General features: G+C 41.1%; 2 protein-coding genes across 2 annotated transcripts; both read left to right on the top strand.

Annotated features, from left to right (window-relative positions):
- Positions 1 to 5,912: 5,912 nt before the first annotated feature.
- LOC542339 (acidic ribosomal protein P3) lies at positions 5,913 to 7,366 on the top strand. Its single transcript, NM_001111919.2, has 2 exons — positions 5,913 to 6,191; positions 6,887 to 7,366. The coding sequence occupies exons 1-2, from the start codon at positions 5,994 to 5,996 to the stop codon at positions 7,049 to 7,051; spliced, it is 363 nt and encodes a 120-aa protein (NP_001105389.2). The 5' UTR covers positions 5,913 to 5,993; the 3' UTR covers positions 7,052 to 7,366.
- Positions 7,367 to 9,407: 2,041 nt separating this feature from the next.
- LOC103628220 (uncharacterized) lies at positions 9,408 to 14,800 on the top strand. The gene is made up of 10 exons (XM_023300139.1): positions 9,408 to 9,438; positions 11,264 to 11,346; positions 12,075 to 12,131; positions 12,284 to 12,411; positions 12,729 to 12,840; positions 12,921 to 12,995; positions 13,100 to 13,188; positions 13,685 to 13,743; positions 14,174 to 14,239; positions 14,427 to 14,800. Exons 1-10 carry the CDS (start codon positions 9,408 to 9,410, stop codon positions 14,798 to 14,800), a joined length of 1,074 nt encoding a protein of 357 aa, XP_023155907.1.
- The last annotated feature ends 234 nt before the right edge of the window (positions 14,801 to 15,034 follow it).

Here is a 15,034-nt window from a genome sequence, read left to right as displayed (position 1 = left end):
AATTGAGAGAATGTATTGATGGCAATGTATGGTATACAAAAAATGGTGTATTAGATTGAAATATTACCGTCAATATCTGAGAGAAGGTATTGATGGCCATGTATGATTCAGACATTTGTTCCATGGGCAAAGAAGTACTAGGATAAATATTTTGCATTGCTGCAATGTCTTGTATCTATGTTTTTTTTCTGCCCTGTAGCTTCTTTTTCCTTTTTCTTACCTGCTTTCTTTGCAGTTTCTTGTTCCTTCAAATAAAAGAAATAAAATTTAACATTTTCCCATGGAACACAGTGAAATAGAATCAAATATATGTTGTGTTATCACATACCTTTGTAGTTGTTTTCTTTTTCTTACCTCCCTTCTTACTTCCCTTCTTTCCAGATTTGTGCGTCTTGTCAAGCCATTTTTTTTTGCGCTTCGAGGTTTTTGTTTCCACCTCCTTTTTCTTAAGGCGTGCTGCATTCACCAAATCATTTGGAGGAGGACTAACATTTGTTGGAGTAGTGACCGGAACAGTTGTACCAGTACTTGCATTTATTTCTTCTTCAACTTGTTTGTTCAGGATGAAGTGTGTTGTTTACTAACAAGGTAGATCCTGGATGGCTACCAGCTCGAAGTGCCAAATTGAGAAATTTGTGGGTCATATCTTTGTAGCGAGCCATCTCATTTAATCTTGGATTCTCTATAATATCTCGTCCATGGTTGTCTTGTACTGTCCCACTACGTGCTGCACGTGTCCATCGCTTCAGTACATATTGTGATGGTAGAGATTTGATATTCATCAGATCAAGGACTTTTAAAGCATGGCCACACAATATTCTAGTTCTACTGAATAGCCCACAACTGCATGTAATAGTTTGCTCTAAAGAATTACCAAAAACTTTGTACTCCTTCTCAAAGGTAAAATTTTCATCAAGACTGTCAATTGCCACAAGATAGCTATTGTTGTCGTCCAATGCCGAGGTGCATGCTACATGGACCTTTCATACTCATTTTGAAAAGCCTCGAATATAACTGGCGTGTACAACTTGCTAGCTTGGATTAGCATAGGTGTCCTCATTTTGATTCTTGGTATTTTCTTCCTTGATTCAAATTCAGCATTTAGCTCATTTTTTCTCTTATCTTCCACCACCCTTTCAAATTGCTTAAGAAATTGAATGATATCAAAATCAGATTTGAAATGCCTCTTCAGCTCACTATTTAGACTCTCACTCAATTGTGTACTTTTCATACCTAATGTGAACACATCCTTCATGTAACATTCAACCCATTTTTCTTTCACCTTTTATATACTATCCAACCAACTTTGCTTGCTCACTTTTTCCCTTATGATGTTAAATGCTTGTTCAAATGTTTCCTGATCTTCGTACTCAAACATAAATGCACTAAAATCTGCAAGAATACTTGGTTCTTTGTCATTTTCTTCTGTTGTCTGTTTGGGAGAAGTACTAGATTCTTCATCGCCAGCTTCAGATAGATGTTTGACAACATTCTGCATAATATGAAAAGTGCATAAACAATGCCATGCTTCTAAAAACACTTCCTTAACTGCTTTTGCCATTGCAGCATCTTGATCAGTATAGATTGTTTTAGGTTGCTTGTCATTATGCGCTTTTAGAAAGGTCTCAAATAACAACTTGAAGGACTCAAATGTCTCATCGTACATGAGAACAGCACCAAAAACCACAGTTTCCCTGAACTGATTGAACCCAACAAATACACCAAAAGGCCTGCTTTCCTTGTTTGTTCCAAAAGTAGTGTCAAATCTGACAACATCACCAAAACGTGCAAAGTCAGTGATCATTTTGGCATCAACCCAAAATATGTTTGCAATTTGTTCCTCACTATCCATCTGCAATGCAAATTGGAATGATGGGTTATAGGCAATTTAGTTTTGAAAATACATGAGCATGCTTCCTGCTTGACCATATGCCATCTCTCATTGGTGCTTGCCCCATAAATAATTCTTGTGCTGCTTTGGGCCCAATTCCCGCATCGTCGGCTGTCTCAATTTCAAAACCTTGTAACTCTGAAATTTTCCTTTGAGACACCATCAAATGCGGCGTTTCTAGCAACTGAAGGATGTGATTGTGTTCGAAAACTAGATCAACAACTTTATATTTCTCCTTCTCTTGATCTAGTACAACACCCATGCGAACTTACAATCGGTTCTGGCTTCAACTCTTGGACACTTTGTTAGATGATCCCTTTTATCTTTTTTTAGTGACCCTCTTTTGCACAAACATATTTGCAGGACCTAATCTTTGCGTCAGATTTTCTTTTGTTTGTGTAGCTTTTTCTAACCTCAAACCCTTTTTGACCTCCATAGGCAATCCAAAACATCCACGCCTCATCAATAGTATTGAACTCCATGCCAACTTCAGGTATCAAACAAGGCAACACACCCACTCTATAGGAACAAAAAAATAATCTGTTGGTCCTTGAACAAATAAAATCTATCTGATCTAGTGAAAAAGTAACAACCATGGCTTCGTATACCTATTTTCTTCCATCTCAAATATGCAGATTTAACTTTGCTCCAGGTTTCTTTGATGAATTTCAACACAATTTAATGAGGTGAGGTGGAAGACAATCAAATCAGAGCACACAAGTGAGGTGGAAGACAATCAAATCAGAGCACACGTAGTAGAGTTTGCTGAAAACAATCAAGTCGTGAAGAAGAAAAACGAGATTAACTCACATGTGCTTGATGAATGACAACCAGCCTAATCGCCGCCACCCACAGCTCGTAAAACGCGAGGTGCCCGCCAAAAGGTGTTGTTTCGCGGTAAAAGATGAGGACTCCCGGCATTGTTGGGCCGAGGCCCAGTGTCGGGCATGGCTCTCGCGCGAGCCAGGCCGTGCGTCTCGGGTAGGAGAGAAGCCATCTGGGAGGGTGTCGTAGGATTGCTGCTTGATGGTTGGATCAGGCCGACTGTATAGACAGGTCAAGGACCTCGACTGTAGAGGATCTGATTCCTACTTTGGGGGCATTTTTATCCAACTTTTGCACAGCACCAGGCCAAACTCACCTCAAGAAATTTGTTCACCTTTCTATGATCTTCCATTTTGCTATAGAAACCTTAGCCCAAAACTCCATGGATTAGGTACCGAAGAGCTCCAAAGTCCAACAAAATTCACTGCACTCAGGTTTCCAGTTAACTGAACTTAAGTTCAGACAACACAGGTCTGACAATCTATATTTGAATAGGTTTTTCTCTCAGTTCTAAATGATTCCAGGGTGAAGTTTCTTAATAAGATGTACTCACCCAACATAGTTCTCCAACTTTTCTATAGCAACCATAGTCTATAACCCCAAGGATTAAACACAACAGAGCTCTGAAGTTAGGCAAACAATACTGAAACTAAAATTTTCTATCTCTGAATCAGATTCGGTAGAAAACTTGTCTGACAGCTCCACTTTTCCCTTTATTTTGAGAAATTGGAATCAAACTAATATATGGAGTATGCTATTTTTTACAATGTAACATTCCACAACTTTCCGAAGTTCATATATAAGCCTATCTAGAATTCATGGGGTGAGATATGAAAATTGTAACTATAAATTTATACACTATTTTTCTAATGTATAACTTATAACATACTTTTCTACTTACTTCTCTATAGCATAAGTGTAGTGTATAATTATCTCTCTCATATTATTTAGGATAATATACAACTATATGTAATATATATATATATATATATATATATATATATTAACTTAATTAGTTTGTGCCTAAATTATGATTATTAGAATAAAATTCAATTCCAACCAAACAAACAGGGCTAATAGATACGATTATGGGCCTGTTTGGTTCAGCTTTTTTCTGACCAGCTTTTCTGAAAATCCGGCTGTGGGGAGAATCTGGCTGTAGGGAGAATCTGAGTATTATTACGATTACGTGTGGAGGAAGATAAAGTTGTTTATAGGGCTCAGGATCTAGAAAGTGACGGATTCCTACTATTACAACGACTCAACCGATTATGTGTTTATGTTGATTTTGGATAGTTTTTGGCCCGACGAATTTTATAGAAGCTGGCTGAAAAGCTAAGCGTTTGGCAGTCCGCAACAGCTTTTGGTGGCCAGAAGCTGCCAGAAGCCGAAACAAACAGGGCCTATAACTAATATACTCGTGGTTGAAATACATATTCGGTACGAAAACATGAATTTGATTTCATTTTTTTCTAAAACAAATGGTCTATGCCTGCTTTGTAACACTAATAAAAAAGATTTTTGAGATTTCGACTACACGGTTTTTTTGGATATTTTTTAAAATACATGTACGCCCCATTTGAATTATTGGAATTGAATTCCATTCTAATAATAGTAATTTACGCATATATCAATTAAGCTAATTCGATTTTATGCAAAATATATTTGTATACTATTATTAGCAAGATGTTAGAGATATTTATGTACTACATTTTTTACTAGAGAGGAGTGAGACGAGGAGTGTCATGTAAGTTATAGAGTAGAAACAAATTCTACTAATACATAAAATCATTTCTCACCCTCCACCGCATGAATTTGAGATAGGATTATATCTGAACTTTGAAAAGTGGTTGAATGTTAAATTCCAAACTAAATAAGTTACTTTATTGAGTGTATTCCAATTCCTCTAAAATGAAGGGATCCAAACGCTTAAAGCACCAACGGTCGTCCCGCGTCATCTTTTTACAAATAACCCCTCACAACCATTTCAGATTAATCCGCTGCACGCCTATAGATGACCAAACGACGGCTGGGCCAGACGCCAGCGGGCCACAACTCCCATCTGTCTGTTTGATTAAATTAGCGTAAAATATTAAAAAAATAGTGCAAGAGATAGGGTTTGAACTCATGCCTTGATGAAAGAAGGGCAGAAGACACTAGGTAAAGCTATCTAACCAGTAAAACATCATGATTAGATGTTTTTAATATTGAATATAAATTATATATATGTATATATGTTTTTTTTGTAAAATAAAAAAATTTGTGTCGGGCCGGACCAGCAGTACGGACCGAGGCTACAGCCCAAGCACGACACAACGTTCTTGGCTCTTGCAAGCATTAAGTCATTTCTAAGACCACATTAGCGCAATTGACTTCATGGTGTTTGAGGTTGCTGAATTGGATGCGACAATAATGATTTGTCACACTAACAGTAAAATGAAAGGTTATTTGTTGGTTTAAAACGTTAGTAATTGCTACGAAGTAGCATAATTTACATGGAGCGCACACAGTCTTTATTGATGCATAACTTTAGCAACCACTCCATATTTTGATCTATCTTTTTTATAAGTTTGAGTTCACGTGACTTAATTTAGAAACTTGAGCTCACAAACTTTCTCTTATTTGGTCTATGTATGGTGGAATTATATAATTATATAGTCTCTGTATGTTTAATCAGTCGTTGTGAACTCTCTTCTAATCGCTCACTTTATTGGTCGTGTTGTATCAAGACATATTGGATGAAGTAAATAATAACATCAGTTAGCCAAATCAAAAAAATATTATACGGAGAGCGGAGACAATCAATAAAAAATATTGATTTTTTTTTGTGGATAGTTTACATGAGTGTTGTTGTAAGCCGTCGCAACGCACGAACAACCGACTAGTATGGAATAAAACAACAGTCCATAACCACTTAGATAGAAAAAAATTAAAATTAAGAAAGTATAAAAATCTGGTTTTATAAATGAGAGGTAAAAAACACGATCATGAGATTTGAGGGGTCAAAAGGATTTTATCCCAGAATTTATGCACATGTTTGTGTCCTTTCGTGTTTCATTGATGTTGGGCGAAGCATTAAACTAACTAAGCCCATATAATCTTGGCCTGGCCCATAAACGCGGGCCCGGCCCCACGAGGTTCCATGGGCTCCCAAGAAACCATTACATAAACCCACCCATTGCTAGGGTTTCAACCCAGCAGCCTCCCAAATCCCCAAAGCCTCCGACCCCCTTCCTCTCTCCCTCCGCCGCCGCTGCGCACGCAGGGAACAAGCGACATGGGCGTCTACACCTTTGTGTGCCGCAACAACGGCGGCGAGTGGACCGCCAAGCAGCACTCCGGCGAGATCGAGGCTTCCGCCGCTACCCCATACGAGCTGCAGCGCCGCCTCGTCGCTGCCGCCTCCGCGGCCGACTCTGCCTACGGCGTCCAGTCGTCCTTCTCCATGGTCACCCCCAGCTCCGCCGTGTTCCAGGTCTGTTCGCCGACGCATTCCTTCTGGATCCACCGGATCTAACGTTTATACAGTATATAGATGTATATGCGAAGTTGTCTGTATTCGGCAGTGAAGTATCTCGACTTGCCACTGTTTCGGCTGATCGCGTCTGTAGAGCAATAGGTTTGTCAGGTTGATATTATCGTTTTGAGAATCTGATGTTGTGTAGCATAGCAGCTTATAGTGTTGGAGCTGGTGATGCTGTATTTGTCTTGTTGGCATAGAACTATTGTCTTGTTGGTAATTGGTATATAACTATAGATTGAAGTGTTCTCCTTTGGCCATTACTGTTGCCTGAAGTGTTCCCTTTTGGCCATAGTAGAATTCTGTGTTGTTGCTGATCTGCATAATTCAAGCCCATTCCTCGTTTATGTTATATAAACTGTGTTATATGTCAGCCACCACCTATATACTTTAGCTACGTTACTGTGTTTTAGCTGTTAGTTTTTGTTAGAAAATATCAAAATTAACTAGGTTTCAATGTAAAAAAACTGCTATGCTTGCGCTTTGGCTGACTGTGGTGTGTAAGTTCTATGATTAACCCACACCTGAATTGAACGTGGTAGTGTTTATGATGATTAGATGTCTAGGCTTTCTATGTTTGCGTGAATCGTTTCTGCTGGATTGTCCATTGTCATCACCACCTTATGTTCAATACTTTAAATCTTGCGCAGGTGATCGTCGGTGCTGTCGGTGGTGGTGCAATGATGGTGAGCGGAGGTGGCGGCGGCGGTGCTGCTGCATCTGGTGGTGCTGCTGCCGAGGCTCCCAAGGAGGAGAAGAAGGAAGAGGAGAAGGAAGAGAGCGACGACGACATGGGATTCTCCCTGTTCGACTAGAGTTGTGTGTGTCATCTGGATCTCAGAAGTGGTGGTTTGGTCCTGTTGCCGTAGTTAATTTTGCTGTCCTGTCTGTGAACCTGAAGAACTCTTGGTAATTGTTACAAGCGACCTGTTCCAGTTTATGTGAGAATTTGATATGTTGTTTGGAATCATATATTCTCCTTGCCATTTGTTGTGATTTTCGGTGCCAAAAGGTTACTGTTTCCTGTAATGATAATATGTAGCTAGTACTTGTTCAAGAAATTGAACAGCAACAGTACTACTTGTTCAAGAAATTGAACAGCAACAGCTCGTCATGCACCTTCTTTCTCTCGTGAAGCTCTGTTCTATGTTTCTCAACTTTGAGAGTTGATTCTTTAATAGAGTGATTCTCTATCAAAAGTGAATTTATTTGACGAAAATTGTTTTACAAATAGATTGTGAACTGATTTCTGAGTAGGTTGGGAGAGGTGGTAAGTAGGTTTTTTGGTTTCCACTTTCAGTATGAAATAGTGACTAGATTTACTCTACTTTTACCATGGAGCAGTTCAGATTTTTACAGTTTGGCTCTGCGGTAGTGATTCTCGTTGATAGCGAAGTTGTGGGAGCTCTGCCCCTTAATTTAAAGGGTCTTTGCACTGTTTCTACTATTCCAACTTCAACATAAAGTTGTTGTTTATAATCAAATTTAACTTGTTTTAAAAAATATTTTTTACTCTAAACAAGAAATAAAATAACCTATTTAAATGTCTTCTAAAAGTTTATAACTTGCTTTCCGATTTTCTAAAGCTCCTAACGTTATATTTCATCAGTTTTACTAAATTTTATGAAGCACAAGGAGTCCTAAACATGGCCCGCTTCAATTGCCATCGAGAGCTGTCCAAGCGACCCGGACCGAGCCTGCCGCGTCACCTCCCGGTGGCACCCGCCAGAAAGTCCCGGAACAGGGTACGGTCGTACGGATAGGTGTTAGTGAAATATGAATATTTCGTTACCGGGTGAAAGGTAAAAAAACTACTCTTAAAAACGCTTGTAAATATGGATAGATATTACTTTTATCATATTTGTTTTTATATTTTCTCTTCGAATATAAATGTTATTGAAATTATTGAGTTATTTTGGATAATATTTTGGATAAGATTTAAATAAATATCAATATTTTACATACTCAACTTTGAGTATATAGATACGAATATAAATCAGATACGAATCAGATACTGAATACCCAAACTCATAAAAATGGAACCATAGCTCTTTTAAAGTTATACATTAAATTCTAATACACACATGTAATATTTGTATCATATATATATATGCCCTTCATGCCACATGGACACGAGCAAATGCCACACACCCCTCCGCCCATATATGAAGAAGAGCAAAATCTACTGTCGATGTCTAGACTTTTAGCGGTGTATTATTTTGGTCCCTAAACTTTTAAAGTGCATATCTAGATTTCTAATCTTATGAAGTTGTATCGTCCCTATACTCTTAACATGCACAATCTTTCTCTATACTTCTATGATTGTGTCATTTGAAACCCTAAACTCCCAAAATATACGTGAAGTGGGTCAAAACTATTTGGACATGCGATAACACCAAAAACTAAGTTTATTGGCCCAAATAATCTGTACTACTTATTAAGTAAGCAATAGTAGTCTGCCTCCCCTTGTTCTGCCGTTCTGCCTCACATCTATCTGGACCGTCCATTTCTATTGCCTATGTCATCCAGCCGTACGCGCCCTTTCCCTGTCCACGATCTAGCCGTGCCCCTCTGGTCGCCGCCTCGCCCCCTGTCCTGCGCACCTGATTCCTCCCCAGCTCTCACCCCCGCCGTCGAGAGGCCAGGCCAGTCTTAGTCTGACGGTGCCCCGCCGCCACCACGCCCAGATGAGGTCGCCTCGTCCCTCGCGCTGCGCGCTAGCCCGCAACTCAATCGGTGGTCCCGCTCGCGGGCGCTGCGGTCGAACCGCCGGCCTGTGCTGGAAAGCGCGCTCTCCTCGTCCTCGGCGACGTCGGTGACCAAGACGTCGCGGCCCGAGGACGCTGCAGTGGCGGTGGAGGATGGCGAGGACGACGACGTGTGCGTAGAGACGGACGCCGCGGGCGGGAAGGCCATCTACATAGTATCGAACGACGACGTGTGCGCCCCTGTCCTCCGCGCGCTGGCAACCGCTCCTCGGTCCCGCTCGACTCGCTCCTACTCCACCTCATCGCGCCCACCCCCGCGCCGCGGCGGTCGCACCAGACGCCGACGCCGCCGCACTCCTTCGTCTCCCCCGCCGTGCAGGCGCTGGTGCTCGCCATCTCCTCGCACCCGCTCCCCACGCTCGTGGCCTTTCTGGCCTCCCGCCACAACGAGCTCCTCCGCGCCATGGGCGAGTCCAACCTCGAGGTTGCTCCATGTACCAGCGCCCAGATCCCACGCTTGGCGAGATGAACTTGCCGGGGACGGGGTCTGAGCCTCGGCCTCGACCCGGATCTCCCCCATCCTCTCCCCCAACTCTGGTGAGGACTCTCGCCCGTGGTTGCCGGCTCCCCGTACAAGGCAGTTGGTATTCCTCTCGCGTTCTCTGTGAAGCTAACAAGGTGGGCGGCGATATGCACTTCTCCGGTGTAGGCAAGGCTGGATCCAAGGGCGGTGCTCGAGGACAAAGGGTATGTGCAGGTGGTGTCACTGCTGTGAAGTCCGTACTGGAGCGCAGAGCTAGCGTTGGCCATCGTCGTCGCCTTGTGCTGCAGGTTCATTCACAACCGCATAAGAAGCCTCGCTTCGTGGAAAGGTAGCTCCAGTTCTTCTTGTCTGCTCAACCTTGTTAGATCTGTGATTGCCTTGCAAAGAGGTGGCACAATGGTAACGACTTAGCAGAATAGACGATTGGTTAGGGATAGTTAGCTCCTGATTCATTTTGTTTTTGACCACGAAATCTCAGATACCCTTGTGGACGCTATTTGTATTGCATAGTTTTAATTCGGTAGAACATTATAACATCAGAAGTTGACCACGCAATGCAGTTCTTTAAACATGTTTTTAGTAGCGAAATTTGAGGGACTGGTAGGGCTTGTTAGGTAAAAAAACCATAATAATACCAGCAAACCTCTATCAGTTATAGTACCTGTTGGAAGGTTGCCGGGCGCCGTTGCAGCATGACTTCCAGAAGCACCAGCGCCACGCTGGCCAAGATCTCGTCGACCACACACACCGCTGTTGATGTAGTCTGGAGAGGCTTCTTGCATATTTGACTGACTGTGATTATGGTATGGAGGTTTGGTTGCTTTGGAGAGGAAGCAAAAGGCATCGATGCGTTGAAAAGGTATTTTGTTTCCCTTCTTATGCCATCTTATTTTATTTTATTTGAATACTCAATTAAATTCGACATGTCTACGAACATCTGTTTCAGAGTCCTGAACTAAAATAGCTCCACGCCTCCACTATTTGTTTGCATGAATTTAAAATGTGCGTTACTTGGTTTACAGAGAATTTTAACCTGTTTTTAATTGAACATGCCATTTGACTTACTATTTAGCTTTACATTTGAATGCTCCTCTTATTCTAGGATACTTTTAAGTGTTTCATCAACGATGTCTGAATATTTTGTTGGCAAATTATTGTAGGACTATTTGGATGCCAAATTCAAGGAAATAGGGCACAACAACATGTACTCCCCTCATGCTACCCCCCAACTCATTGTTCTCCTTTATGTCACAAGTATGGGGCACTTTAAACAATACATGTTCTTGTGCTGACCTTTCTTTCTTTTTATACTTACTGAAGATCACTTTAATGTATATGTAGATTAAAAAGTTCATGAACACCCTGCGACAGTACCAGACCACAGCCATTATGAACCTTCAGGTCGTCCCAATTTATCCTTTCTACTCTTATACGAAAGCTTGTGATGGCCAACATAATTGATATGAGATGTTCATTTAGAATGAATGGTTGGTCGAATGATTGTGCTTAAAACCTCATGTTTTCAGGAGACGGACGACAATCGAGAGGCTTTTCTACAAGCTTATAATTGATAATGTGGCGGAGCTGCTTCCTTCATCTTGGTGCTAATGGGGCCATGAGGTTCCTTTATTGAGTAGTATCTTGTTTGACACTGCATGTAGTTGCTTGAAAATAAATATGTGAAGTTCTTGTTAATTGCTGTTGGCCTTGTTAAATATCTTTATTTAGTCTCCAAAGGAATCTGTTGGCTTAACTGTGGTGCATATTATCTGTAGGTGAAATACTCTGTTTGAATCCGGGATATAAGACACCTGAGAACTACAAACCAGTACTTAGGGAGACAAAAATCCATGTTCCGGTATGTAAGGTCACTACCTCATCATGCTTATTGTTTGTTTTGATCTTTCACCATTAATTAATTGTTTTACTTGTATGCAAAGATTTCGTTGACCTTTTTGTTCTTTTGCCGCTATATTTCTCATACTCCAAGAGTTCCTTGTACTTGAACAATCGAATTACACCAATAGTAGCTTATCTCAATTTTCCTTGGAATGTACTAGAATTATGCATCACAGCTTGGGTTGTCTCCAATAGCTGTATTGTTGATCGATCTGTTTTTTATCTATGTTGTGTTATACTTCATTTTGGTATTAATATTTAGCCTTTTAAAAAAATTTGGTAGATCTTTTTAAGTTATCATCATGTCCCTGATTAGAGGGGCGTGCAGAACATTGGTCATTTGGGTGATTGTGGGCGGTAGGGTGAACGAATGCCAAACCGAGCACTTTGTATTGGGCACGCTGGGGACACTGGTGATTGTGGGTGGTAGGGTGAACGGATGCCAAACCGAACACTTTGGATTGGGCACGCTGGGGACAACGGTGATTGTGGGTGGTAGGGTGAACGGATGCCAAACCGAGCACTTTGGATTGGGCACGCTGGGGACAACGGTCAATCTCAAGGCCTAGGGGCTGAGGTAGATGAGGATCTCTCCTTGTAAAAATGGTGTTCGGTGGTTTTCTTGCACCAATCGTAAGTCATAGTTCTGAATTTTGGTATTCTAAGCATGTAGCGTTTTTTATGCAGCAATCAACTTACAGAGCAGATGCTCTCTTATTGACAACTCTCATAAGAGTCGATAAGGTATGTATTTTTTCCTTCATACAATAAAGAAAAGGATATTTGTAAATCTGGCCTTAGTGTAACATCCATTTGGAGACTAGGATGAGGTAAATAGTGTAAATCTGTTTGCTTGACAAAATTTGGCTCCTGTCATGGACTTCTCATGCTGGCAGGTTCCGCATGTGCAGCAGGCCTTCACCTGGGACTACGGCCTCGCTTGCGTGCTCATGGTGCTCAGGACGCTAGGGATTGATTGCTGCGACGACATTGCCGATCTCGAGAGGCTTTGCCGCACCACGAGGTTCTCTCTAGGACTGGAACTTCACAATTTTAAGTACAATTAGCTGTACAGTAGAACTAAAGAAATGATCGTCACCTTGATTTTGTGGCCCTAAGCATGGCACATCCAGAAAGTAGAAGGAACAAAAAAAGGAAAGTAGTAGTACAAAGCTAAATGACTGTTGTTCAATGATCATAAGAGAATATTTGGTCAGAGTAGTCATAAGTTCAGAAAAATGCAATAGTGGCTTCATCCAAAACAAATGCAGGTATACTTAAAGAACGCAGGTTCCATTTTTTGTTTGGAAAACTAATGCCCTTTAACACTTCTGTTTGCAGCATTTGGACGGTTGACTTAGCATATCTGTTAAACAAGTTTTCAGTCAACTTTTCTTTCTGTACCGTGACCCTTGGAGCAAATCCACAATATTCTGCTGGATCCTTTTATAGGGTACTTGTTCTGACAAACTTCTACTGCACGAGGCTTCTGAAGTTCTCATCAATAATGTTCTAAAAATGGTCATTACATAGGAGCAATTGCAAGAAGACATCGATCGAGTGGACGAGCTATTTGGGAAGGCGCTCGATGCTGGAATTAGTATTCAAGTATGCTCACAACAGATAGCAACATGAAAATTCTGCATTACATGTACTTCACCTATTGGTTTTCCAAGCTAACTTTCCCCCCCCCTATTTATGGCTTCTCACAGTGCAGGTCCATCACCGCATACGACATTGCTTTTCTACTGTTATCCGGGCACTGCATTGCTATTGCTTTAGTGGACAAATCGAAGCTAAAGTGAGCGCTTTCATGTTGCTGTTACTAGAGTGATATCTAGCTACTTTTGATTCACTCTTTCTCCATGAACTAAAAATTTCATAGAAACAAAGTTGAATTTGGTTTTAAATTTGGTGACTGTTAGCCTATCGTTATTTCAACTTTCAAGTGTGTTGTGTACTTGTGTGACAGAAGCATTGGTAGTTGAAAAGCTCAACTATATACTGGTTGCTCTGCTCCCAGCTTTTCAAGAGTGTCATCTCTGTTGAAGCAGCAGTGGAGATAGTATATGAGAACAGTCTGCAGTTAAAATTTACTTTGGGTGATTTTTTTGTTTCATATGACATACATCTGTCCATCCATGTGTGCATGTACTACAAATAAACAGCCTATTATTTAGGTTACTTAGGTGCAAAATCATTTGGTTTTCAACTGAAAACAAGTGGTCCTATATTGTTGTGGTTATGAAAGTTGAGGTACTGACAGAACATAATGATAACCGTAATCTTGAATGCAGTTTGCCTTGCATGAGTGATCATGATGTACAACAGCACAACGATGAGCCTGACTACATGGGTAAGTCGCATTGTGCAATTTCCATGTTCTTGTGAGGCGATTGATACGCGTTTCGGTGGGTTTTCATTATTTTCTTATCTTATATTACAAGCAGCATGGATGTTCCATCCCATCGTATTGTAGCACTGCAGAATTATTGATGACCAACAAGCAGCTTCAGTAGTTTAATTCTAGATAACACACATTTATGCAGCAAAAGAAGCTAGCATTGTTTTGTTTTGTTTTTTGCAATGGTAGCTAAATAACTAATGAACATGTGTACAATACAGTTCACATGCCACGTCTTGTTTTTCTTGTCTGGTAGAAATACGGAGTTCAAATCTCCATGTTTTCCTTTTTCCCACATATAAACAACTATATATATGACAAAACACATTGCAAACGCAAACATTTACCACTAAAGTGTTGTGATTGTATTCCCCCTTTGCAGGACACTATGTCATAATATGTGGGTATGATGTTGATGATTGTGAATTTGAGATAAGAGATCCTGCCAGTTCCAGGTAAACAACAGTCACTCTGTCTGTATTTTTTCGCCATGACGTACAATCGAGTGCTTTTATTTGAGTTTGGATAGTACTTCTCCCCTTCTGCTAATTGCATATCTTACATGCCAATGAATCAATGACCAATTAAACAGTAATGTTAAATTGTGGAATTCCAGTTTCTGATTTGAGGCACAGGGAAGTACGTCCTTGGCATCCAGGACACCATCACAACCCTGGAAATGGGCGCGGTAGAGATCCTGATCGTGTGGGAAAACCTTGATGTCAGGCGTTATGAGCTCAAGAACAGTGTCACAGGAGAGACAGTCGTGAAGTACCTGAACCCAGCTCAGGAGGTTGACCAGAGCAACTTCACTGACGAGGCGACATTCGGAGATCTGGAGGTCATTGACAACACGCAGCTGCTGGAGTGGTTCGTGGAGAACTACCACCAGTTCGACTGCACGCTGGAGTTCGTCACCAACAAGTCACAGGAAGGTTCACAGTTCTGTCGGGGATTCGGTGGGATTGGTGGGATCCTTCGCTACCCAGCCGACGTCAGTGCCTACTAGGACGGTGACTTGTCTGATGGGGAGTATGATGAAGACTTGGAATAGCAATCAACCGCTGCCTTCAGATCTTCAATAATATGTTCCATATCAGACATCGTACATTTCAACATACCTTACTGTTCAACAATGGCATCAACCGCTGCCTTTCCATGCTCTAATTGGGTATTTGACTCTGTAAGTTTCTTCTCCAAAAGACTGGCCTTATCTGACTTCTCGCTTTTAAGGGCATTTAGT

Source organism: Zea mays, chromosome 5 (assembly GCF_902167145.1).
Source record: "Zea mays cultivar B73 chromosome 5, Zm-B73-REFERENCE-NAM-5.0, whole genome shotgun sequence".
Lineage (NCBI taxonomy): Eukaryota > Viridiplantae > Streptophyta > Magnoliopsida > Poales > Poaceae > Zea > Zea mays.
The sequence above is the reverse complement of the archived record's forward strand: the minus strand, read 5'-3'. Positions and strand labels throughout refer to the sequence as shown.

Excerpts from the sequence above, each read along its gene's own strand:
- LOC542339 (NM_001111919.2), top strand. The coding sequence starts at position 5,994 with ATGGGCGTCTACACCTTTGTGTGCCGCAACAACGGCGGCGAGTGGACC. Across the intron at positions 6,192-6,886 it reads CCAGCTCCGCCGTGTTCCAG|GTGATCGTCGGTGCTGTCGG; the intron begins GTCTGTTCGCCG and ends AATCTTGCGCAG.
- LOC103628220 (XM_023300139.1), top strand. The coding sequence starts at position 9,408 with ATGGGCGAGTCCAACCTCGAGGTTGCTCCAT. Across the intron at positions 12,996-13,099 it reads ATGCTGGAATTAGTATTCAA|TGCAGGTCCATCACCGCATA; the intron begins GTATGCTCACAA and ends GGCTTCTCACAG. Across the intron at positions 13,189-13,684 it reads GTGGACAAATCGAAGCTAAA|TTTGCCTTGCATGAGTGATC; the intron begins GTGAGCGCTTTC and ends TCTTGAATGCAG.